The sequence below is a fragment of the Heloderma suspectum genome, chromosome 2 (assembly GCF_057233095.1).
Source record: "Heloderma suspectum isolate Gila_16-S chromosome 2, 16-S_ref, whole genome shotgun sequence".
In the NCBI taxonomy this organism is placed as follows: domain Eukaryota; kingdom Metazoa; phylum Chordata; class Lepidosauria; order Squamata; family Helodermatidae; genus Heloderma; species Heloderma suspectum.
Genome location: NC_139459.1, coordinates 293,295,827 through 293,320,515, shown reverse-complemented (window position 1 = coordinate 293,320,515; position 24,689 = coordinate 293,295,827). Strand labels below are relative to the sequence as shown.

Genomic DNA, 24,689 nt, shown 5'->3' with positions numbered 1-24,689 from the left:
TTTTAATGCTAGGATAATACTAGGAGTAATCTGTTTAGTTTTGCTTCCTTTTTTCCTTTGCTTCTTCCCTATATTAACGTCATCAGAAAAAAAAACACCCAAATCATTATGTATTTGGCCACTTCTTGTGCATTTTGTGCTTATGTGTATCCATGTAGTATATTGATGAATGAAATTGAGTGAAGCCCTGCTAAATTCTATCTAAAAACACATAAATCAGACATAGCTGTGTGACTGATGCTACTTTATTGCTCTCAACATAGACTCTAGATCTTGCTGAAACTGTGGCTTACGTATTTAGTACACTACTGTTGCCAGCATAATGGAAGAAACCATTCCAGCAAAGTAGTAATTTCACCACTGCTTTGGGGCCTTAAATTTGAACTGATCTGGATGGTGATAGAAGTTAAACATATATTGGGAAATATAGATGCTCTGTACCTGTTTTTGGAATGTATGCGTTTTAATGTTCAAGCACTACATTTCACATCTGTGTGCAGAGGTAAAAGCCTTTACTATTATGATTGGAAACTAATGTCCTGGTGTATTTTAAATGTCAAGCAGTACATTTCAGCCATGTGTGCAGTATATTAGACACATTATTGGTTTCTGCTATTGCTAGTAGTATTGCTCTGCCTGTTAACACCATACTCACCATGCTGAGTTATACCCGTAGCAAATAAATTATTTTAAAATTTTGTGTCCCTTTAATCCTTTTTATTATTTTGACATCTGTATAAAATGAAGTGTAGCTCTCTCTTTAAATATCTTGTGTTCACAATAGCACTAGTTTGGGATTTAATGTAGCAGGGAAGGGGAAGCTTTAACTATGCTGCCATCAATATGCTATTTGTAAATCTAAATATGCAGAATGTGACCCTGTTAGAATGTCACAGTGGTGTACAGTGGCAAGCCATGGGATAATTAACCCATTGATTGTGAGGACCTAAGCCTGTTTGCATTAACAACCCCCAAAGGCAACATTTGAGGGTAGTTAATGCAAACAGGAAGTAACTTGGGTGTGACACGCATCTCCGCAGTTTATGGGTTAATTAACCCACAATTTGCTGCCATATGCTGCTGTGACATCCGAACAGGACCTGTGTAATTATATGCACGTGTCTATTTGTGCATTAAAATATACACATACAGATATATGCACCTTTATTTTAACAAAACAGATTTATCTTCTCTTTACCCATAGTTCTTTATCCATCTGTTCTACCTTAAAAGACTTGGGGACAATTCAGTGACCACTTTAAATTGGATACTTCATTGTATCGGACAACACCTTTGTAAAGATTCACTGAATTAACGCTTTTTAGGGTTTTATTAAAAATGTGTTCCTGAGTAGGCGTTGGATGAGGCCTCAGTCATTATCATTTAGTTTCATGTAAGAATGGTTTCACTTTTTTGTTTTTCATTGAGAATGGCAACATTCATTTTTAGAAATTAGTTTCACTAATATACTTACAAATTGACATAATTCCCAGTTAATACTTTTCATCCTACTAGGAGCTCTGCATTCCCTTATTTTGTACATTATCATGAAGATAAATGCATTTGGGGATTCTTTACAATAAACAAGGTGAATTCTTCATAACCATGAAACATTTCATATGTCAACAACATTGACCTTCTGTGGGCATACTCATCACTTACAGTTATTTTCCATAGTTGAATATAGGTGTCAGGCTGAAGGGTTTAAGCAATGAATTGTTAAACCCAGCTAAACTTAATTTTAATATTTTATCAGCTTATTATGGAGAGTTTCTGTTTGGACTTGTGCAGTGCAATTAATTTAAAACACACACATGAAATTGGGTATTGGTTAGTACAACACAGGTAGTCCTTCTCAGTCATTGCTTATGTTAGCTGTTTCCAAAATGCAAGTAGAATCAGAGCCAGTCCTGACATAGTTTTTGGAATGATGTTCAAACATAATTTATATGTTCAAACAAATAAAAAGGTTCCAAAAGTTTCATACATGCAATTTCAAGTCAGAGAGGTAAAATGCGTTATATGAAGACAAATACTTTGGAAACGATAGATGGTGGTGGTGACAATGAGGGATTCCATTCATGGAATCATCTCTGAGCAAAATTTGCAGATAATATATTTTACAAGAAAGGTTTCCGTGTGTATGTATCTATAGGAATCCTGATAGAGAAAATACACACACCACACACAGATTTCCAAGAACGCAAATCATTATATTTGAACTGGTCCTCACTGCAATGAGTTTGCAAAGTGTTTGGTCATGGCAACATCCTCATTTTACCTTTAAAAATATAGAAAGACTGAGCATCTAGTTAAAAGGCACTATAGTATTACTTTGCTATGGATTGCAGGAGGACGATAATAAAGTAGCTTCAGTGTATATTGTTAGGATCATGTTTTTCAAAAGGTTTCCTTGACTTTTTAAAAATTATAACTTGATTTTTCCCAGTCAAACAGTGGATATACCACTTCTAATTTTTATTTTTGAGATTACAGAAACATGCAATATCTTATTTTTAGATACTGGTTTAATGTTCTCATATATAGAGAATTTGCGTATTTAATGTTTTTTCAAAATTATCCAAGAGTGGTTTTTTTAAGCTAGGTTATTCTGAATACTCACGTTAGATTTTGTGGGCCTGCACCATTAAATATTGACCCCAGCCCTCTTACAGTATATTAAGGTAGAATTTATTTAAAATAATAAAATAATTAGCTAGCCTCTTATGGCTGCTTGCTCATTTTGACCAAACTGGGTTAACTGGTGTGCCAGCAGCCCAACCAGCTTACATAAGTTGCTTCTTTTTATGCTAGAGAATGAATAGATCCAAAAGAAAGATATGGAAGATAAGTGCATCTTTGTAATTGGTACTGGGTCCTTCAATAAACTTCCTTAGTAACTTGAAATGACATTTTCCAGCACATTACAGATATTGACTTGAGTTAGAGTTGTGGGTACTTTGAAAATCTGTCTATAATAACCTTAGGCATCACACTTTCTACCTGCAAATTTAGAGAATAAGAATCACAGGGACTTATGGTTAACAAATCTGCTAGCCAACAAGAATAAATTATCTTTCTGGCCATCCTGGGAAATATCAGGTTCTCCATGGCAGCATAATAACAATCAAATATTATTTGTCTCTAAAAGATATAGATACAATATAACAGTAATCAATCTACTTATGGTACGTTTCACAAATACTTTTGGTTCAGGGGTAGTGCTTTTAAACTGCGGGTAACATTAAGACCAATGTAGAAAATGTTCAATGAATCTTTTTTTCTTATGCATAATTTCTAGAAATATGAAGTATTCCCAATTTATATATGAAGTAAACTTTAGATAGAAGAGAATCTCAGAATTAGAAAAAGTAATCTATGGAAATATATGAAGTTTATTCGGAAACCTCCTTCTCCTTATACCAGTGTCTAAATATACTTCTTGTCAATCTGCTTTCCTGTTTGCATTCTACAGAGACTGGAAACAAGTGAAAGAAAACATTCCTGTAATTTCACTTAAGGTGCAATCCTATTGTTTCCGTTCTTGTTGATCATAAACCTCCGAATTCAGAGGCTTACAATCATCCAGGGCAGAGCAGGAGGCATGGCAGAGGTGATCTTCTTCTCCCCATCCTGCCACTCTGCATTTTCGCTAGATGGGCTTTTTTGCCTCTCTAGCTGGGGCATTTTGGAGGGGAACAAAGGAAGCTGGAGAGGCCTCAGGATAGCTCATATCCTGGCCTCTCCTGTCTTCTTCTCCCTGCCCACCGAAATGCCCTCTTTCCTTGTCCTCCAAGGTTGAGTTCCTGACCTCAAAGAGCAGCCAACACAGTTCTTTCCATGCCAGCGGGGGGAGTGTGGATTGTCAGGTCTGAGGTCAGAGCACTGTCTCTGACTTTGGATCTGGGAATCCAAAGTATCCTGTGGCCACTCAGATACTAGCTAAGGCCTTTAGGAGCTGAATTTGATCAGCAACAGCTCCCTTAATGAGTTTCTCAGGGATGGTTTATATTGATCAGTGTTACAAAATCTTCTGACGTACTGTTAATACAATAATATTTTTCAGCCTTTTCCACTTGTTTCTGATCCGTATTACTAACTGGCTCTTAAATATGTTCACATAGAGGATTCAGAATTCTTTTTGGTTCTCATTATTCTTTAGGCTTTTACCTATGATAGTAATAGGCAATGACCCCAGTACAATAAATGCCCCTTGACCTTGCAGAATCATATGATTCCCTCTATTTCAGATTCAGTTCTCTTTAATTTCACTTACATAGCCAAAACAGGAGGACCATGCCCAAGAGGGGCAGTATCAGTAGGCTTGAGATAACCTTAAAATTTGTAAAAATATAAAAAAATCTTTAGGGGGGGAAAAACCTTGGCCAGGGAGGACCCCCACACACACACTTTTGATAGTATGCTGACTATGTGAGAGTGAAACAATCTGAAAACTGGTTTGGAGTGGTGACTGGAGTGACTGGAGGGAGGGGGGAAGAGAGGAAGATATACATAGGGTAGTGAGCAGGGAATGCTGACTTGAGGATGATAATAGTGGGATAGGAAATAGAATGGAGTGGCTGGAACCATGAATAGAAGCACTCCACGCTGCAACATTTTGTTGTGGGGTCCCTCGTGTTCATCTTTACTATTGAGATAGAAGAAGCTGAAAAGTCTGAAAATGGTTGTTACAGAAAGAGGGAAAGCTTAGCAGACCCAACCTTTCACCACTCCTCCCCCACCAATCATCTTAATTCTGGTACTGCATATCTAGTATAATCTGGTTCTGTAAACTTACTTTCTCTGTTTCAATTCCAAAATGTAAGTGTATAGTTATTTATGTGCACACACACACCCTGTAGAAATTAGAACAAGTCTACCCTAAGAGGACCTAAGGCATCAAGCTAAACATGAATACTGTTCACATTAATAAAATATTCATTTATCATTATCTTTTAAAAGGATAATATAAAGTGCTCTTTACAGCATAGAACTAGTTAGCAATCATATGAAGGTCTTACTGTTAGAAATAATCATTTTTTATTTTTGCTGATACTTCTTTATCCCAGTATCACCAACGAAAGATCTTCTCTGCATACGTACCATGTTATCTAACATTATTGGTTAGCTTGTAGGAATGGTGATTGTAACCACCAAATTTATCAGAACAAAAACATGGGCTCCTTATCCAAGAAAAAATGAATTCTATGGCTCAGTTCACATGTAATGGTGCACCATGCGTACAGGGCTTCTGAAGAAGGAAGGCAACGCTTTTCTCCCAAAGGCCAAAACAGCAAATATTTTAAGCAAGTGCCAAAAGCTCTCATCTCCATATCATGCCTGTGCTTCGGGGTTGACTACTGCTAAGCACACACAGTCTCAAGTCCTAGTGGTAGACTCATATTCTCCTTCCTTCCTTCCTTCCTCTCTACCCCTTGCAGTCTGATTCATAATAAATCAGTTAGATTAATTATGAATCAGCCTCTAGGCTCCTTCATGTGAGTCACTGGAAATTCACAGGGGTATTAAGGTGTTCTGGCACCCATGTCCTTCCATGTACAAATGGGGCTATCCATGTCATCCCCTACTACTAGAAGTAGAGCATGACAGAGAGGGCCCAATTTATACTGGGAAAAGTAAAGAATGTGGCTGGATTGTGAACACCTTCAAGCACCTGAAGAGCAAATGATATATTTGGTCACTGAGAGAATGTCCCTTCTCCTAGAAGAGTGTGCAAAGAGACCTAGAAGCCCTGAGAATCCTATGCTTACCTCACTCCTTCTATTACTCAAGAGCAGTGTGCCCAAATGTACTTTGGGAGGTGCACAGTAGATACAGATGCCTCTTTTTAGGCCTGCTTCAGAGTTTAGGGATTTGATTCAGACTCTAAATGGATCCCAAAGATACATTCCTGCACCCAAATCCCAATTTATTTATGCTGGAGCAATTTTCTTAATTTTATTTAGACCATTCTGAAGCATCTGGCAGCTACTTTGGTTTTGGCACCAACTCCAGCAGTACCTTGTTTACTCTGACACTATCCGCTTCCCTGTGACCAAAAGAGATATTTGGTCTCGGACAGAATGTCCCTTCTTCCGGAAACTGGTACAGGAAAAGAAAACGCGTTGTATGTGCACCTCATGAATGGGCTTTGCATTTGGAGCCTAAGAAGTATAATCTTCTTGCTGTATGAAATATTTAACACAGTATTGTATGTTTCATAGCAACCATTCAGTATAGTGTAGAAAAACCATTACTTCCACAAAATGTGTTTAACCCTTGTGTAATGTAAGTTCCTCTACAAAAGTGGTAGGGAAGGGATTATAGAAAGAAGATGTTGGCATAGAGCTCTTTGTTTAAGGGACTAATCATATTGATAGGACATTAAGGAAAATGCATGAGTATTCCAAGAGAAATAAAGAACACTTTATAACTTTAACATATATGAAGAATGGTAGGTTGTATCCAATGGTGTCATTCTTCTAGCACAAACCTACCACTGTTTTATCCTTCCACAAGTGTCAGATCCAGTGCTTTTATTCTTCCTACGCAACTGCTTTCACAGCTCATTACTCTGGCATGCAGAGGATCTGTATCTGACCCATGGAGCCTCTTTGGATTCCTACAAAGGGTGAGGCTTGGCTTCCAAGCCCTGCCTCCTGGAGTAATCCCTACTATTATCTCCAGTCTCAGATAGGTGATAACAGCAGAGATGCAGGCAGTGGGGGACTCAGCCAGCACTGGGAGGTGCGGCCGTTCTTCCCAGTACAGCTAAGTACCTTTGTGCAGCACACACTGTCCCCATGGGGACAACATACACAGTGCGAAGCCAGGGACTTGCCCAGCTCTGGAGGGACTGGCTGTTCTTCCTAGTGCTGGCCAAGTCCTTTCATGCAACACACACTGCCCAAACCCAGGGACTCGGCCAGTGCGGGGGAGCAGCTGCTTCTCCCAGCATTGGCTGAGCCCCTTCTCTGTGCTGAGAGAGGTACAGAACTCCATGCCTCTCTCAGCATAGAGAAAGGTAAAATGGACAGGGGGTGATGTCAGTGGGCATGGCCAGAGCCACTAATATCATCTGGCCCACAGAGCGCCTAGTAGGGATAATTTGGCCCCCCACCTGATCCTGTTTCTGCAACCCTGCATTACGACTTCATGACACTAGATGTTGCTTGTGCTAGCACAACACCATTACTTATACTTCTCCAGATAGCATGAAATTAAGTACACTCAGTCTTCATTAAGAAACAGGTCTGATAATTAAACTCTTGTTAGAGTTATACTTCATTTACTCTAGAGCAGGTGTGGGGAACCTATGGCCCTCCAGATGTTTTGGGCTAGAGCTCCCATAATTCCTGACAGTGGCTATGATGGCTGGGGCTAATGGGAGTTGAAGTTCAGCTACATGGGGAGGGCCACAGGTTCCCCACCGCTACTCTAGAACAATTTTCTTCATTCTATTTTGACCATTCTGGAGCATCTTGGTTGTTAGTAGGACAGAAAACCTTTATACTAGTTCAGTACAGAATTAAACAAATATACCAAGCTCATTTTCTATTATATATAAGTTCTCAAAATGTGCATCTAAGAAGTCAGCTTTGTAAACCAGAGTCCTTTGTTCTGTATTTGGTCACGTGTATTGTCATTTTCATGTCCAAATAAGTTTTTTGGGTATATGAACTGCTACCCACCTTTATGAAAAATGGACCAAAATAATAAAAACTAGGCAATTCTGGACATATCTAAATGTGTAAGCACTGCACAGTTAACAAACAAAATCTAGCCATAACATGCCATTCATTTAAATGTTCTATATAAAATTAAGTTTAGTTTTCTTTATCATGAAAGAAGGCTATATGAAATCCACTATTGTACCTCACATAATTAGAATTTCACAGTAGTAAAACTTTGAAATAGGGAAAGAATGTTCACCCCACCCTTTAAGACTGCAAGCGTGCTTAAAATATTTTAAAATACTATTTGAGAAATTCATAATTTCTCAATTTTCAAAATATAAACCTAATGGTTATTCTGTAAATATTGCATATTATATGCATTAATATACATGTAATGAAACTAGTAGCTTTACTAGTAGCTTTACTAGGTGCTATTCTAAACCATGAGTTGGATCCAACCATGGGTTGACTTAGTCATACTTAAGGTAGACCCACTGAAATCAATGGGATGTAAGTTGATGATGATGATGATTCCAATGGGTCTACTCAAAGTATGACTAAGTCTGGATCCATCATTACAATAAATGGAAATCCCCCATTGATTTCAGTAGGATGTGAATTACAAACTAAGGCTGCAATCCGAAATACACTTACTTGAACACATTGGGATTTGCTTCTGAGTAAACATGCATAGGATTGCGCTTTAAGCGTATTCTACTACTATTACAGTTCCTTTACTGTCACATCACGCAAAGTTACTCTCCAGATTCCCCTAGTGGATCCTACAATGCATCAAGGAAGGCAGCTATTTATCACCCAGGTCTTGTCTCAGTCTCTAATCTGTGATATTGCATGTCCTGGGCAGGCAAGCGTGGGCGTCGCAGCAGTGCAGGATCGCTAGACAGCAATATGGAAGTAAGTAGGAAGCTACTGATGTCTAGCTGGATGTGATGTGCATTTCAAGCTTTTATTTTATATACATTTTTGCTCTTTTTCTTCTAACATACAACCTGCCTGCTCAAATAAAATGCATGCCAAAGCTATTCACTTTGTATTTTTAGCATTTTTAAAAACAACAACAACAACACTACTTCTGGCTTGTTTCAGATGAAGCACCATTTTTTAATTTCACCTAACCTTGTCCCCTTCTGTTCCTGCAAGCATGATTAAATGAATATGATGTGGCCTCTTGCCACCATTTCAGTCTGGTCCCTGCTTAAAGGCCCAATCGTTCTTTGTTACACAGTACACTGTTTGTGCCGTTTGATATTTAACCTAATTTTTTACTTCATGCTAAGCCATTCACATTGCTTATTTTCTAGTTAAATTGTGAAATGTATGCAGTCATGACACCATGGAATTGCGTAGACAGGGCATGGGAAGAGAAAACAAATAAGACGGATGAATTCAATGTGGATTTCATGAGATTTCATTCATCTTCAACCCATTTATATACTGTTCATGTCTTTGAATTCAGCCTGCAGAGGTGTGTGTGTGTGTGTGTGTGTGTGTGGTTGGTGTGCATGTTTGAATTAGATAGACTACAGTCTACATATAGCACATGATGATGCCTCACCATTGCTGTGTCCCCTTAGTTGTCTGTAAAGAAAATAAAAGCATCCACAGATTAAATAGATTGTTAAGAGCTAAACAGTAGGAAATACTGGGCCATAGGTCAGGTGATGCATTTAATGCACAAAACCTACTGAAAGAGAATATAGTCTATTAGGAATAGAACACTTCTTTTCTACAATTCAAAATAGAAACAGGCTATTTTAGGTTTAATTTTAGAGAAAAATTCTGCATGAAAACTGAATAGCTAATTACTTCAGTTTAATTCAGTGTAACTGTGTATATATATATATATTTGTCCTTGAGGGGGGAAATAAACCACATAATGATAATATTTTAATAAGAAAAAATAGTTTAAAACAAAATCAAAAGTTTTATGTCACTGTTTAGTGATTACTTTTTATGCTTAATATTTTAAGTTCTTTTCTTATTTTAAAAAAAAATACTAATATCTATACATGGGTCATATTTAGCAGCTCCCCACTTGTACCTTGAAGAAATAAATTGGCAGAAATTTCTCCTGTAGTTCATACAGCAGTTTATCCATATGGGCTTTTAAGGAAGACATGATGGTCACTGTGAATTTTTTTCTTTTACACATATTTTAAGATTTTTTTTAATTTTTATTTTCTATTAATTTCTTTTTAGGGGTCCATCATTAGCAGTCCTCATATGCGCCGAAGAGCTACATCAACCCGAGAGTGTCCATCTCGCCCTCACCAGACTATGCCTAATTCTTCCTCACTACTAGGGTCATTATTTGGTAGTAAAAGGGGAAAGCCTTCCCAAGGCCACCCAGCGTCTGGCCCATCACAACAGCCTCAGCACCCTCCCATAATTTCACATCAGCAACACTCTCAGCATCCTTCTGCCATGCACCACACAGGGCCAGCTGAGGGGCAGACCCAGGCACAAGTGCACACCCATCATTCTCAGTACTGCCACATGCAAAATCCACCCCCTTATCATCACCACCACCACTACCACCCACCCCAGCATATCCAGCACCCACACCAGTACCACCATGTGCCACATTCCCAGCATGTAGCTCATTCCCAGCATTCTTACATGCCACATTCCCACTCACAACATTCCCATGCTGCCCATCCTCCATTGCCCCCTCCTCATCCAGCACACTCTTCCCATGCTTCACATCACCATGGACAACCAGTGCCCCCTCCTCCTTCAGCCAGCACTAAGTCCAAACACAGCGGCATCAGCACAATAGTCTAGAACGGTACCCTGCCAGTAATTGTAGCTCTAGACATAGATATAAAGGCACTTACAGGAAACAGAAGCAGCCTATAAAACTGGATTTTTTTTTTAAATCCAAGCCAGAAACAATTTAATTGATTCCTTTGCCTTAAGGATTCAATAGAACAATTCATATTAGCCTGATCAATGCTGGTCTTACAGTTGAACTCAGTGGTGACCTTCTCCCTCCTTTTTCTCCAGTAGCCTTGAAAATATGCTGCTTGCTGAAAACGTTAAGCTACCTTTTTTTCATCCCCATGACAATTTTTAATGCATAATGAAAACATAATCTACTCAAAATAAAAGGAAAAAAATGAAATAGAACCAAGTGTTGCATTCTTGCTCCTTAATTGTCAATGGGCAAAAAAAGTAGACCTCATATGGTTGATGAAAGTACGTAAGTAAACTTTATATAATATAAATATATAAATATATACATATACATATATATATATACTGTATAGTTAACATTTATGCTTAGAACAAAATTTTTGCAGTCCACAAAGCTAGCAATATATACTTTACCAGGAACTCCACTTACTGATAGAAGGGCAGTACAATAGATGAACAGTGTATGAAAGTGTAGACCAAAAACTAGAACAAATTCCAGGCATTTCAGTGTTCTCATTAAAAGTTCTCTGGACTTTGGGAAAAAAAATCTCTAAGCGATCCTTGCAAAATGTGCCAAGTAACATAGCATTTAGCTGTTGTAGTCAAATATTGCTTTGTACAAATCCTTATTTTATTAACATGATAATATACTTAATCAGTATTATAACTGCTCTGGTATTTCAGGTAAGCAAACTAGTTAAGATGCAGTAACTATACAGTAGCAACATGAGACAACCTTTATTATAGGTTATCTCTGCATTTTGGTTACTCCAATTCTTAGACACTTTAAAGGCTGTGATAACTGTGAACTTACACAATTCATATTTCTTTTATATCCTTATATGTTTTAATAAACACACCTGAAGATTTAAATGGAAGGTACTTGTATACACTGCATAAACATTCATCTCAGACCTTAAAATAAGAAACATCCATCACTTTCAGCCATATTGCCTCTTTACCATAAGTTACTCAGTTTATCTCAATTAAAATAGACTGCAGTTCAGACTTTTTTCCATATGAAAGCAATCTGAAACTTGAAAGCTTATTTTAGTATTGAGAATAGATTTTTATAACTGTAATTCCATGTAGCCATGTGCTGGCAGCAGGATTTTCTCACCATCTTTCTCATCACATTTGTTAGTTTTACCCAGCACTCAGCAGGCTGAGTCTATGCTAAACTGTCATAGTCCAGTTAGTTGCAAGACATCTCGTAAAATTCAACTGTGCTGTTGTTGCTTATGTGTTGTAATGAGTCATTTGCAAATCCATATGAGATTTTGTATCCCTAAACCTATCTTTAAAAAAGAAAATCATACATGGAGCATACTTTGTAGTTTCAGCATTTTGAGCCACCTCAGTCACAAGGACTGTACATCTAACTGGCAGAAACGAAACAAAAGGAACCGCAGAACTGCACCAGCAGAATTGTGAATGTGATCTAAAAGAAGAGGAAGAAAAAAGTTCCAGTGAAAGATGGGTAAAATACACACAAAAGGATTGTTGCTTCTGAATGTAGAAGTGATGTGTGAATATTATTTTTCTATATTGGTTATTCCTAATGTCTCTAGTTTGGGTTCTTTTTCTCTCCCTTTCCTTCATATTATGGATTGATTATACCATGACTACCAGCAGAGCTAAAAATTGAGTACTTTTATTAACTTTCATTGAACAAAAACAACCATCTAGAATTTAGTCAGTTGTTTAAATTTGTCTATTATTTCCTATCAGTGCAATACCTTTCCTCTGTTTTGTTTTTCCTATAAATAACTTCATATGAAATGAAAGTAATAAAAGTAAATTTGATGGTCATCCGGGCTGTCCTAAATTGTGCAGATCACCCAAGAGGGCTCATCTCAGCCTCCTGAGGCTCTGTTCCTTGCAGTTTAATTTTTTGTTGTTCTTATAAGGGATAATAGAACTGTCTGCATGTCATCTAATGTTAATAGTGTTGAGGCTAAACTCTACATATTGTATATTTGAAAAATATATCAGTGTTACTGTTGATATTAGTTGAAGTAAAGTGATAACATATTTAAATATGTAGGCTTTTCTTCAGACCTTTGTACCAATAGTAGAGTCTAACTGTAATTTATAAGTTGTTCCAGAAAAGATAAGATTGGTGGTGGGCACTTTTTCCTTCGTATTGCTCATTGTATATTCTGCATTACCCAAACTCAAAGAATATGCACTGGATAGACACATTGTTTTAACATTTGACACATGAATATTTGCCACACCTAAAGTATATTTTTAAATGTCTTGCCCATCTATTTATCCTGGCTCTTTGGTTATCCTAGAGAACTCATGAAAGATTTAAGCTTATAGCTTTATAAGCATTCAGCAAGATACAACTTGTATCTTATCAGATGCACATGGAACATATAAGTACAATGAATGCATTGGAATCATATGAACATCTCAATATATACCTGTGAAAGTTCTTTCATTCTTCCTATAAGTACTTTCAATAAATATATGCTGTTACATGCATTAGATTGCAAAACTTCACTGCTTTTTAGCAGAGCAATCTGAGGTGCCAGAATACCTTTTAGACCAAAGAACACAATCTGTTTCTCCTAGATTGGAAAAATTACAGTGATCATTACTAGATTCTATGTGATGTTGGAGAAAAAATGTATGGCATCCAGCAAACGAAAAGGTAGTTATTGGAAAGCTTTTGTTAGGTTTGCCTTATTGATTAAAAATCAGTACAAAGCACTTTTGAACCATGTGTCTTTCTTCCCATGACTAGTGTGACTGGATAAAAGCAACAATCTGCAGAAATTATAGGGAAGACTAAAACCTTGCAAATATCTTTTCTGGGACAACAGTCAAATATGTATTTGTTTTAATCCTTTTAAGTTAAGAATGAAATGTACAACAATGTAAAAACACACAAAGTAATCCTAATATAATGTACATGTCTTGTATTGCTAAAAAGAAGTCTTCAAGCATAACATTGTAGAATGATTTTCCCATCAAGCACTGCATGCAGCAGAAGCCTCTTGTTTCTTGACTTTAAAATGAGCTGAAAGACAGTCAGCAGCTATTTAAACAATGACTCTCTACATGTTGACTTGCTGTTCCATATAAAGCTGTGCGTTTTTTGCAATTAAGCATGTATTTTGCTGTTTCCGTTGTAAAATATCATCACATCTTGCCTGCAAAAAAGAGTAATTGTGTATATAGTTAAAAGAAAAAAGAATGACCAATAATAAAATAAAGTGTTGAGGGAGGAAAGGGGTAGTGGAAACAGGACCAAGTAGGGGGAATAGCTAATTCTCTAAATTGTATATAGTGTGTAAATTAGTATTAATATAAGTCTGCAGTCACTTTCAGGTTGCATACAGTACCTGTCTCCTGCTAGGAACTTTAATCCCAGCTTTGAGTTGTATTAAACTGTTAGAATTAGGTCTTGAATGCAGACTGTTAAAAGACTTCAAGAAACATCATGCTCATGAGAAGCTTCTGTTATGGGAAGCTCAAGACCCATTTTGTAATTGTTCAGGAGGAAGGAGTGCTTTCATTTTAAAATGCATTGTTTGTAAGTAGTATCAGACCTTATCGTTGTAAAACTATAACTGTGATTATGTGGGATATCAAATAAATCACTTTGAACTCACTCAGTTTCTCATCCTTTGTAAAACTGCAAGCACTTATATTTTTCATACTAAATGAATAAAATTACTATGCCACTTTAGTTCTTGGAAATCTCATTTTGTGTTGTTTTAAGGAGAATCATCATATGCAAAAGATGGAAGCAAACAGTACTGCCCTGTTCTGCACAGGTGAGGTGTCAGACTTGGTATGGACATGTCTCAGCTGGAGAGAACGACAAAGCGTTTAGAATGCATGGCCCATGTCTTTGACTGAAATGAAGAGTACAGAGAGGGCTTATGCATTTTGCAATTACCAAGTATCCCACTCTTGTCAATTTGCTGCCGCCACCACTTTTTGATTCATATCAGATGGTGGGAAACCGAGATCTGTAGCAGTGTTAGTTGCCACCATTATGGGATGCTTGCTGTGGGTTCCTATTTGTGCCTCTATTAGCCTTTAATACCTTGTAACTATAAAATAGACCACGTGCTCTGCTCGGTTTATAGCCTGTGGGATGATCAAGCTGCTGGAATACACACAGACCATTAGTGTTGCTTATTTAGGAAAAAGGAGAACAATACATTAAGATTCAAGACAAAGTTAATAAAATTTCTTAAAAAAAAAAAAAAGTACTTCAAGACAGAGAGTCTTTACAATCTATACAGAAATAGTGTGCTCTTGAGAGCATCCAGAAGAGGTCACCGATGCAATTTTCTGGTCTTCTCCAATGACCAGAGCAAGAAGACAGAAACCTAGCAAAAGAATCAGTTGATTGGAAGAGAACCAAAGCCACCTTCCATGGACTTACACAACCCATAGGATACAAGCTTTTAAAAGTATGGTCCAACTAAGAAAATTGGCTTATATTAAAAAAAAAAAACCTTACCAAATGTTGCCAGGAACAAACCAGGGATGGAACAAAGCGGTGAGAGAGACCAATTCTATGAACAGCAATGGAAAAGGATTAGTATCAGAACTCTTACTGCCTGACGGGTGCAGAGAGTGCTGTCATCAACATCTTTCTTCAGGGATTGTCTTCGCAAGGGGCTTTGAGCATCTCTACACCAGCCTAAAATCCTGCATTTAAAACGGGGCTTTCTGCTTCTGTTTTAAATGCGGGATCACAATGGACTGCCTTTACACATGCTTCCTTTTCTCCCTCCCCCTCCCCCCCCCTTACCTGATTCTTCCATATGTTTCATTGGTCTAGCTCCTCTTCTTGGTGCTTTTCCTTTTTCACAGAGGGGACTGAAGCAGAACACAAGCAGGGTAATTTGATGGCTCATTATCTCCGGTCTATTTAAAAATGGAATAAAGGTTATTTAGTGCAGGAAACGCCCTGGAGGTTCACCACGTCATCTAAAGGGCCCACAAACTTCTGTGAGTGAGCAATCTCAATAGCAGGATAAAAGCTCCGTGTGAAGAAGTCCGTTGTCTCAGAAGACTGAGGAGGACAAAAATGGTCCCCTAGAACAATCTCATTGCAGGGGACACAACAGGAAGGGATGTCCTGACTTCTCAAGAAAGCTAATCAAATTACCTTGGGCACTTGGGGAGCAAAAGTGTAAGCTTTTGGCGTTTATTTATTACTTTTATATCTCGCCTTTTTTCCTCCTTGAGGAACCCAAGGCAGCGTACATAATTCTCCATTTTATCCTCCCAACAGCCAGTTGGGAGGTGGGTTGGGCTGAGAGTCTGTGACTGACCCAAAATCACCCAGTGAACTTCCATGGCCAAGTGGGGACTAGAACCTGGATCTCCTGACTCCCAGTCCAACTCTCTAGCCACTATAACTGACTATATGCTGCTTTAATCCCAAGATGGACCATAAGGGGGGGGTGTACCATAAGGGGTGGACTAGATGGATCATGGGGGGGATATGTGTGTCAAACAAAAAATGGGTTCAGTATTTTTACTATCTGTTCACAATGTCATGCTCATAAAAACAGAAAATTTAAGTAGGATGACATAAAAGTTGTTTTAATGGTAAAACTTGTATATCACTTTAAAAAAAAATCAGTAGTTCCAAAGAATTGGATATATAAATTCTCTGTGTATTAATAGCATAAACCACCCTTCCTCAACCTGGTGCCCTCCAGATGTTTTGGACTTAAACTCCCACCCGCTCAAACCAACATGGCTAATAGTTATGAATTCTGGGAGTTGTAGTACAAAACATCTAGAGGGCACAGATTGGGGAAGGCTGGCATAAACAACTGAAGGGTAAGGCCTTAGCCTCCCTGTGTTTCTGGGATTTAAGACAATTGTTCTCCATTTCTCCATATGTACAAAGATCTTGTATCCTATAAACTTGCTGTACTGGCAGTATTTGAGAATTAGCTGTATTGATTCCTCATTATTTTTCCAAGTTGCTTTTTCTGCCTTGCGTTAACAAGCAACCTAAACATATCTCACATTGAGGATCAGAATCCAACATGCCAGACTCAAACCAGTTTTGTTATTGTGCTAACAGCATGCAGTTTCCTAATGAGCATGAGCTTAAATTGTAAGGGAATGGCAAAGAAAAATAATCACTCTTACGTTCATCTTTCATAGCTGTAATAAAAGAATAAATCACTGACTCAAATTAATTGAGGCTTGGAAAGTAAATGTAGGTCAAGTAAGTTGTATCAAGTAAGATGTAGGTCTTGTTTAGAAGTGGAAATTATGTATTCTTGGGCTTTTTGTGGGTATTTATTTAAAAGATTCTTAAGCCACCTACGCAACAATCTGAGCAATACTTCCAGGGCATCAATCTGAATTAGACAATTACACAATATATTGCAAGTACCGTCCACTTCATAAAAACTCATACAGAAAAACAAATTGTCCATATCAATATATTAGTGCATCTTCACAGAAAATGCAAACTCCCCCCCCACACACACACACATTTATGTGGTATTTCTCAATAGGCCTATACATTTAGCCATTTTTAGCATGGACTGAAGAAACTGGATTAAATCCAACATTAGTCCTACTTAACAGTAGACCTCTTGAAATGAATGGGACTTAAATTAGTCGTGAATAACAAGTCCCTTTCATTTTAGCAGGTCTACATGAAGAAAGGGTAATGTTTGATTTAACCCACTGAAAATATGGGTAAGTTGACTTCCAGTAAATAACGTTTTGCTTATGAAATACAACTCACTTTCAGAGCTGCCCTAACTGATTCTCAAGGGTGGCTTTACATTTTATGTGGCAAACATGTTTGCCAGGAGTGCACCAGTGTTATACCTGTGTTTCCAAAAGTAAACACAAAGTTACATCTTGAAGTACTAGTTGTAAAGTTACATCTTGAAGTACTAGTTCCCCTCTACTCAGCACTGGTTAGGCCTCATCTGGAGTACTGTGTCCAGTTCTGGGCTCCACACTTTAAGAAGGATACAGACAAACTAGAGAGGGTGCAGAGCAGGGCAGCAAAGATGATCAGGGGACTGGAAACAAAGCCCTATGAAGAGAGACGCAAAGACTGGGCATGTTTAGCCTTGAGACAAGAAGACTGAGGGGAGATAGGATAGCGCTCTTCAAGTACTTGAAAGGTTGTTGCAGAGAGGAAGGCCAGGATCTCTTCTCAATCACCCCAGAGTGCAGGACACAGAATCATGGGCTCAAGTTACAGGAAGCCAGATTCTGGCTGAACATCAGGAAAAACTTCCTGATTGTTAGAGCAGTACAACAATGGACCAATTTCCTAGGCAGGTGGTGGGCTCTCCCACACTGGAGGCATTCAAGATGAAGCTGGACAGCCATCTGTCAGGGATGCTTTGACTTAGATTCCTATGTTGAGCAGGGGGTTGGACTCGATGGTCTTATAGGCCCCTTCCAACCCTACTGTTCTATGATTCTATGAACCACCTGTTTACACAAATTTATGGCTGTGGCATAGCCAGCAGTTTTGCCAAAGTTTCCCTAGCCCTTCTGCCCAGGAGGTCCCTGGTGCAGCAAAAAACGGGCACATAAACCTTTCTCCATAGGCTACTGCTTTGGAGGGGTCCCTGTAAATGGTTGATAGCCAGTGGAAGAGTATGCTGGTTGTAAAAGCTAGGAAGAGACATGCTGCATCAGACTAAGGGCCCATCTAATCCAGCATTCTGTTCACACACTGGCCAACCAGCTGCCTATGGGAAACCCACAAGCAGGACATGAATGCAACAGCACCCTCTCGCCCCTGTTCCTCAGCAACTGGTGTACCTAGGCATACTGCCTCCAATACTGGAGGTAGCATGTAGCCATCAGGACTAGTAGCCATTGATAGCCTTCTTCTCCAGGAATTTGCCTAACCGCCTTTTAAAGCCATCCAAATTGGTGGCCATCACCACATCTTGTGGTATTGATAAGAACATATGGCTTTCTCTGGGCTATAATTGCTGTTGGGTTTTACTTTGGTTTTACATGCTACTTTTAAGCTTTTAATGTTTTTATTAAGTTTCATCATGTTGTATTTTATGGTTTTAATTGTTGTGAACTGCCTGGGGAGCCTCGACTGTAATAAATAAATTGTTGTGTATGTAAAGGGAATGACTGTCAGACTCAGCATGCCTCAAACTCCTGCTATCTTGACAGGAAATGAATACTGCTCCCAAGAAAAATAGTTGTCAGTTCTGAATGTCTTAAATAAATCTAGTCATCAAGCCTCCTTTTTTGTTGCTGACCCCAAGCAGTCAATAAACTTGCCATATTTTTGGAGCTTCATTCAAAATGCTGTGGGTTTACTCATGTAAATACCACTGTTTTGCTCCCACTCTGACTCCTTTCAAGCATGGGCATAGACACTGGACCCATATTGGCAAGATCCCCCACATTACACAGGCATTTCTGCTGAATATGTGCTATACAACACTTCTGTTGGAGAGAAGTAGGAAGCAGATCACCAAGTTTGGCGGTAGCCTTGAGGGGAAAAAGAATTTAAAAGGTACGGAGAGTAACCTGAATGGCTCATGAACAGGAGTGATGGTTTGACTGAAAATTTTTGTTTCAGCCTGTGTTGTGACTCCATTTTCAAAGGGAGCCTCTGAATGATTCTCACATTAAATGTCAAAAGGGTTTTATTGCACCTTAGATGAACGGCTGAAAATAAGGACTCCAGCCCTACAGAGGCTGTGTTAAGCCCTTTTTGTCTGTGGCACCATGGTAATTGCATCATTTCAACTATTTTATTCAGCTTATAGTAACAAGAGCTCATTACCTTACGGAAAAAAAGCTTAGCGTTCTGTACATTTTCAGGGCCCTTTTTATACCTAAGGGGATAAGTCATAATCCTTGAAGCTTTGAACATTTAATGAAATGACTTAATATAGACTCATTGGCTGTTCATCTGGAAAATATTAGGGTGTTTATAATTACATCAATATCTTCACAAACTGCAGTGAAATTATTTCATTTCCTTTTCCTGCGAATAGGCTTGTATTTTTTCCAAGTTGTGTAATGTCCACAGGAGGTAAATATTAATTTCAGCCTTCACTCCTACCTACCTTTCTTTTCAATTATGTGTTTCTGCAAATATTCTTTTCAAATTGTTCCCTTTTCTCCTTCTCAGCCAATGTGAAGGGTTTTTGTTTTTTATAGAGAGTTCTGGATACACACACACACTTTTTCTTTCAAGAGAATCGAGGTGATGTAATTAAGAAAGGATTGTTAAATCTTTAAAACTGTTTTCAAAAATGGATTACAGTCCGTCCCTGCCATGATAAAATAGCCAATGTATGTCGATATTCACTGTGATGTGTACATTTAAGCTAAACTGGCAAAATGCTAGGTTTTGCAAGATGATTATGTATACAGTCCTGTGTTGTGCTATGTCCAGTTCTGGATGCTGCACTTTAAGGTGGATGTAGACAAATTTAAGAAGGGTGTAGACCAGGGGCGAGCAACTTGTGGCCCTCCAAATATTGTTGGAATGCAATTCTCATGGTACTTCACCACTGGCTATGTTGGCTGGGGCTGATGGGAGTTGCAGTCCAACAAAATCTGTAGGGGCCAGATCACTCTCTAAAAGGTATGACACAAAAGAAAAAGGGATAGGAAGGGAAGAGGGAAATGAGCACCAATTCCTGAAGTAAAATAGTTCCTATAATGACCAACTTGAATGGAATCTCAGCAGAGCCAGTGGGGTAACCCTGCTTCCCATCTCTCCTCCTGCTGCAGCCAGATGACAGCTGAAGAGGAAGGAGCCAAACGGAGCCCGTCTCTCAGCAGAGCTAGTGGAGTAGTCCATCAAGCTGCAACTGAGTCCCATTTCTCCCTCTGCTGTAGCTTGATGGATGGCTGCATGTAGATTCAGGACAGGAAGGTCCCCAGTCATGTATATAGGTGAATTGTACACACAGACTGGATAAAGGTACACATTCAGAAATTTAAAACTAGATAGACACACTGGTCCATGATTAAAAAAAAAAAATCCATAGTTGGGCAATACCTTTATTCAAAGCAATCAAAATTCCAGAAAAGACTGTGCAACCTTCTGAGAACTCTTCATCAGGCAAGATGGTACAAAAAACACAGTAAATGGGGGAGAATAGAAAAGTCCAAAAATTAGGTCAGATGTTGTGGGCATGTGATCTGGGGATTAGACCCAGTCTCAAAATGGAGATTGCAGACTGAATGAATTAGTGACAGAAGGAGCAATCCTATCAAGATCGATGGTCGCCTCCAACCCCAGGGGCAACCACCTATCCAGTGCAGGGTGGGAGGACTGGTGAGGAGCAGATCTCCTGCTTGCTGCCCCAGCCCTGCTTTCACAGCTAGACAGCCAATTTCAGCTGTCTACCTGTGGGACCTTGAAATGTGAGACGCGGCAGCTGGACGATACATAGGATGTGTCGTACTGGATTTCCGACTTCCCCGCCCCGCCCCCAGGAATGCCTCGTTTTCGCTGCTCCGCACTGCTCTTACAAATGCGGAACGTGGGGCCAATCTGCGCTGCCTATGAGCGCAGGCTCCAAGGTTGGTTCCCAGGAACCAACCTATGCTATGGCTATCTAGCCACTGACTAGCGGCTATAAGATTGTGCTCTAATAGTCTTTTGCAAAACCTATGTATATATTCTTCATCACATAAGCATTCTGTGAGCATATGCATGATTTCCAAGTTACACAGAACTATTGAAGAGAGGCAGACAATGCTGTGTATTTTGATAGGGGTAACTAAGAAATTACTTCCTCCAGCATTGTGGAAATAAGTTCACAATGGTATTTGAATACTAAAGACAGTGTGATTTAGACTTACTCTTCACAGGTAATGTGCAGCTTCAATCCAAAATCTTGTAATTTATCATATATGTCATATATGATCAATTACAAGATTCTGGATTCAAGCTCTATAACCTTCAGCATATAGGTTCGTGCAGAAAAATGGAATTATTTTAGGTTATCTCTGGCTTACTAATTTATTTGGTATTTCTCATTCTGCTTGTTATCAGCAGCATGGTAATTCCACGATCATACATTTTTAAAGCTTGAGCCTATTAGGTAAAATAGAGAAGTGGTGTTATAAAACATAGAAGAAATATCTGTCTGTGTGTGTGTGTGTGTGCGTGTGTGTGTGTGTGTGAGAGAGAGAGAGAGAGAGAGGGGCAGTGGAGGTCGGGGAGAGGTGGGGAGACAAGTATAAATACATTAGAAAGTTCAGAGAAGATTTGATAGGAAAAATTCCAATGGAAGAAAGTCCTAAATGGCCAGAAATATGCAGCCTGATCCTATGAACTGAGGTTCCTCTGGGCCCCTTTTAAATGAGGAAGAGTAAGCATGCCTATCTATTATCTGCATGGGACTGCAGCCTTAGTCATAAAAGGAACGTAATAAGATTGGATACTATATACCGACAGAGATGCAAACGACTGCTGGCAGAAACAGACTGGATGGTTGGCAAAGTGATTTCAAGTTGCTAGCGATGAATTTTTGATAGGGAGGGTATTATGTCTGGGGAAAATGTATAAGAAAAGTAATATTCGTTGACTACACATTAGTAAAGCTACCAATGACATGACAAATGGCTTCTCATTCAGAATTTTAAAGTGCACTTTTCTCACATAGAAGAACAAAGCACAGTAGAGGCCTTTGCCATTTACTAGAACTTGAAACTGGACTTGTTAACAGTGAGATACATGAAATTTTGAATGACAAGAGTTGGCATTGTCCCGATAGCGGCTGCACAACTGCTACTGGAACTAGCACAACTGGTGCAAGCAACACCTATCCTAATGAAGGCATAATAAATTGTGGCCTTGTGGACTTATTATTATTCCTATTATTGGAATTTGTTTCTGGAAGCTGAAGCCCAACAAAATGTACAACATTAAGAAAAAGTAGCTGTAGAATATAAACTGTGGGAAAGAGACTTTTGAAAACGGAGTGTTACTTTTAATCAGTGGCTAGGATCTAAAAAGCTACTTCGTTTATTTTAAATACATTTATTTTAAAGAGTTATACTCTGTGTTTTGACTTAATAGTACCAAAGGCAGTTTACAAGATATGATCTCTATTTAATTAAGGGGCTAAGAGAAATGCTAGGAACATCTTCCCAGTTCTCTGGTATTTCCACCACTGCTGTCTTCATGGGACCTGGGGCAGTCCTACATACATACTCTCGCCTCCCCACAACTCTGCTAGAAGGCAGCAACAAATGTACCTGTCACTAGGCAGATGCCCGGTGGAATTTTTTTACTCCCCCCGCCAAAAGAAAAGCATACTCCCATATCATATTGCAATCAGCTTTCAAAAGTCCCCATATTCTTATAAGTGGTTTGTTATGTGGCATGTGGGGTCTACCATTTGAGAAACAGAAGCCCAACATCCTCTTGGGCAGAATTAGTGGCATGATTCTTTGGGTCCCAGCCAAAGTGCAGATGTGGAAAATGCAAAAATGTATTAAAGACCAGCTGTGAAAATTCCTCAGCACAAATGAAAAAATGGACTTCATAGAGGTACACTGTGGGTGCTTCCAAATGAGCCTTTTATTGTGCAATCACCCTGCCTTATTCAAAGATGGTCCAGAGGGTGTGGAGCTTTTCTATATGAGGCTTTTAACCTGCCACTTTACTGAAGCTTCTGCTTCCGGAGTCTTTGTGGGATTAAGGTCAGCTCCCTTGCACATTTTTTCCTGGGGTTTTTCTTTCTCTGCCTTTCTTTATGTTCCATTACACAACCACTAGGTGGTGCTGTGGTAGAGTGGAATTGCACAAATATCCTAGGGTTTCATGCTGCCATTCACAGATAGACCAGATTTTCCTCCATAGAAAAACTCCTGCTAAAATGGTTGCCAAAACAGGAGGTCTTGGAGGATGACATCATGAAAAGCACCCACAAAGTGCCATGAGTAAGGAATCACGAGCGCACAACAAATGCCTTGTGTCGAAAGGCTCATCTTCTTCCATTTGTAACCCTCCCGTATTTTTCCATCACTGCTTGTCTTTTTTCTTACCACAAAAAATCCACTAAGGAGGAAATGATGGAATAACTGCACAATGGGTGCTTCCAGATGAGGCTTTTGTGCAGCCATCCTGCCTTGTTCTTGGAATTTTATGTGGGGGTGGGGTGGCTGGGGTCCATTATTTATTGCATTTATAGCCCACCTTTTTTCCCTCTTGCAAGGAACCTTAAGGCGGCTTACATTATCCTCCTCCTCTCCGTTTTATCCTCACAACAACCCTGTGAGGTAGGCTGGGCTGAAAGTCTGTGACTGGCCCAAAGTCACCCAGTGGGCTTCCATGGACAAGTGGGGACTAGAATCCAGATCTCCTGGCTCCCAGTCCATCACTCTCACCACTACACTACACTCGCTCTCCCTACGAAGACGCCTTCAACTTGCAATCCTCCCGTGTTTTCCCACTGCCTTTTTTTCCTTACCGCAAAGGGTCCTTATCAGATTTCAGGCGTAAACTGTCGTTTATGCCCTCGATGCTGGTAAGCCTCCAAACTCAGAGGCTTACGAACATCCAGTGCAGAGGAGGAGGAGCAGAAGAGGCAATCATTGCCTCTCCGCTTCTCCTGTTCGGCGTTTTCGCCAGATGGACTTCTTTGCCTGTCTATCGGGGGCGTTTTGGAGGGGGGGGGGGAGGCTGCAGAGGCCTCAGGACAGCTCGTACCCCGCCTCTCCTGTCCCTCCCCTTCCACCAGAACGTCCCTTTTACCCCGTCTCTGAGGCAGCCAGCGTGGTCTGGATCTGGGAATCCAAAGTATCCTCTGGCCCCCCGGACGCTACCGAGGAGCCACAGCATTGCCCTCATTGGTAATCAAAAACGGTAAAAGAAGTGTTGGGAAACCACGGAGGGCAGCAACACTAAATGAGGCAGGGTGGCCGCACAATCAAAGCTCATCTAGAAGCATCCTAAAAATCCGTTCAGGAGGGAAAGACAGAAGAGCTGCGGAAGCTCTTTTGACAGGCGATGCTTGGAAGCACCCCGGGGAGCTGAAGGCAGCGTTTTCTTAGCAGCAGCATTTGAAAAATGGCAGTAACATTCAAACAGTGGCAATG

At 39.5% G+C, this 24,689-nt stretch overlaps 1 protein-coding gene and 1 long non-coding RNA gene across 6 annotated transcripts in view; one reads left to right on the top strand and one right to left on the bottom strand.

The window, feature by feature from the left end:
• Positions 1 to 10,798, top strand: part of IQSEC1 (IQ motif and Sec7 domain ArfGEF 1) — a 576,206-nt gene extending 565,408 nt beyond the window's left edge. For all 4 annotated transcript variants that reach the window (XM_084839949.1, XM_084839948.1, XM_084839950.1 and 1 more), the window contains 2 exons: positions 8,542 to 8,591; positions 9,897 to 10,798. In XM_084839949.1, coding sequence (XP_084696075.1) covers positions 8,542 to 8,591; positions 9,897 to 10,481 — 635 coding nt within the window. In that variant the 3' untranslated portion in view covers positions 10,482 to 10,798. The remainder of the gene's footprint in view (positions 1 to 8,541; positions 8,592 to 9,896) is intronic.
• Positions 10,799 to 10,897: 99 nt separating this feature from the next.
• Positions 10,898 to 15,950, bottom strand: LOC146354838 (uncharacterized). 2 transcript variants are annotated; one of them, XR_014788518.1, is made up of 3 exons: positions 15,397 to 15,950; positions 15,103 to 15,157; positions 10,898 to 12,054 (listed from the first exon to the last, which is right to left on the bottom strand). It is a non-coding gene; the product is annotated as an uncharacterized LOC146354838 (long non-coding RNA). The 2 variants fall into 2 exon arrangements; XR_014788519.1 differs by lacking the exon at positions 10,898 to 12,054 and adding an exon at positions 13,317 to 13,777.
• Between the last annotated feature and the right edge of the window lie 8,739 nt (positions 15,951 to 24,689).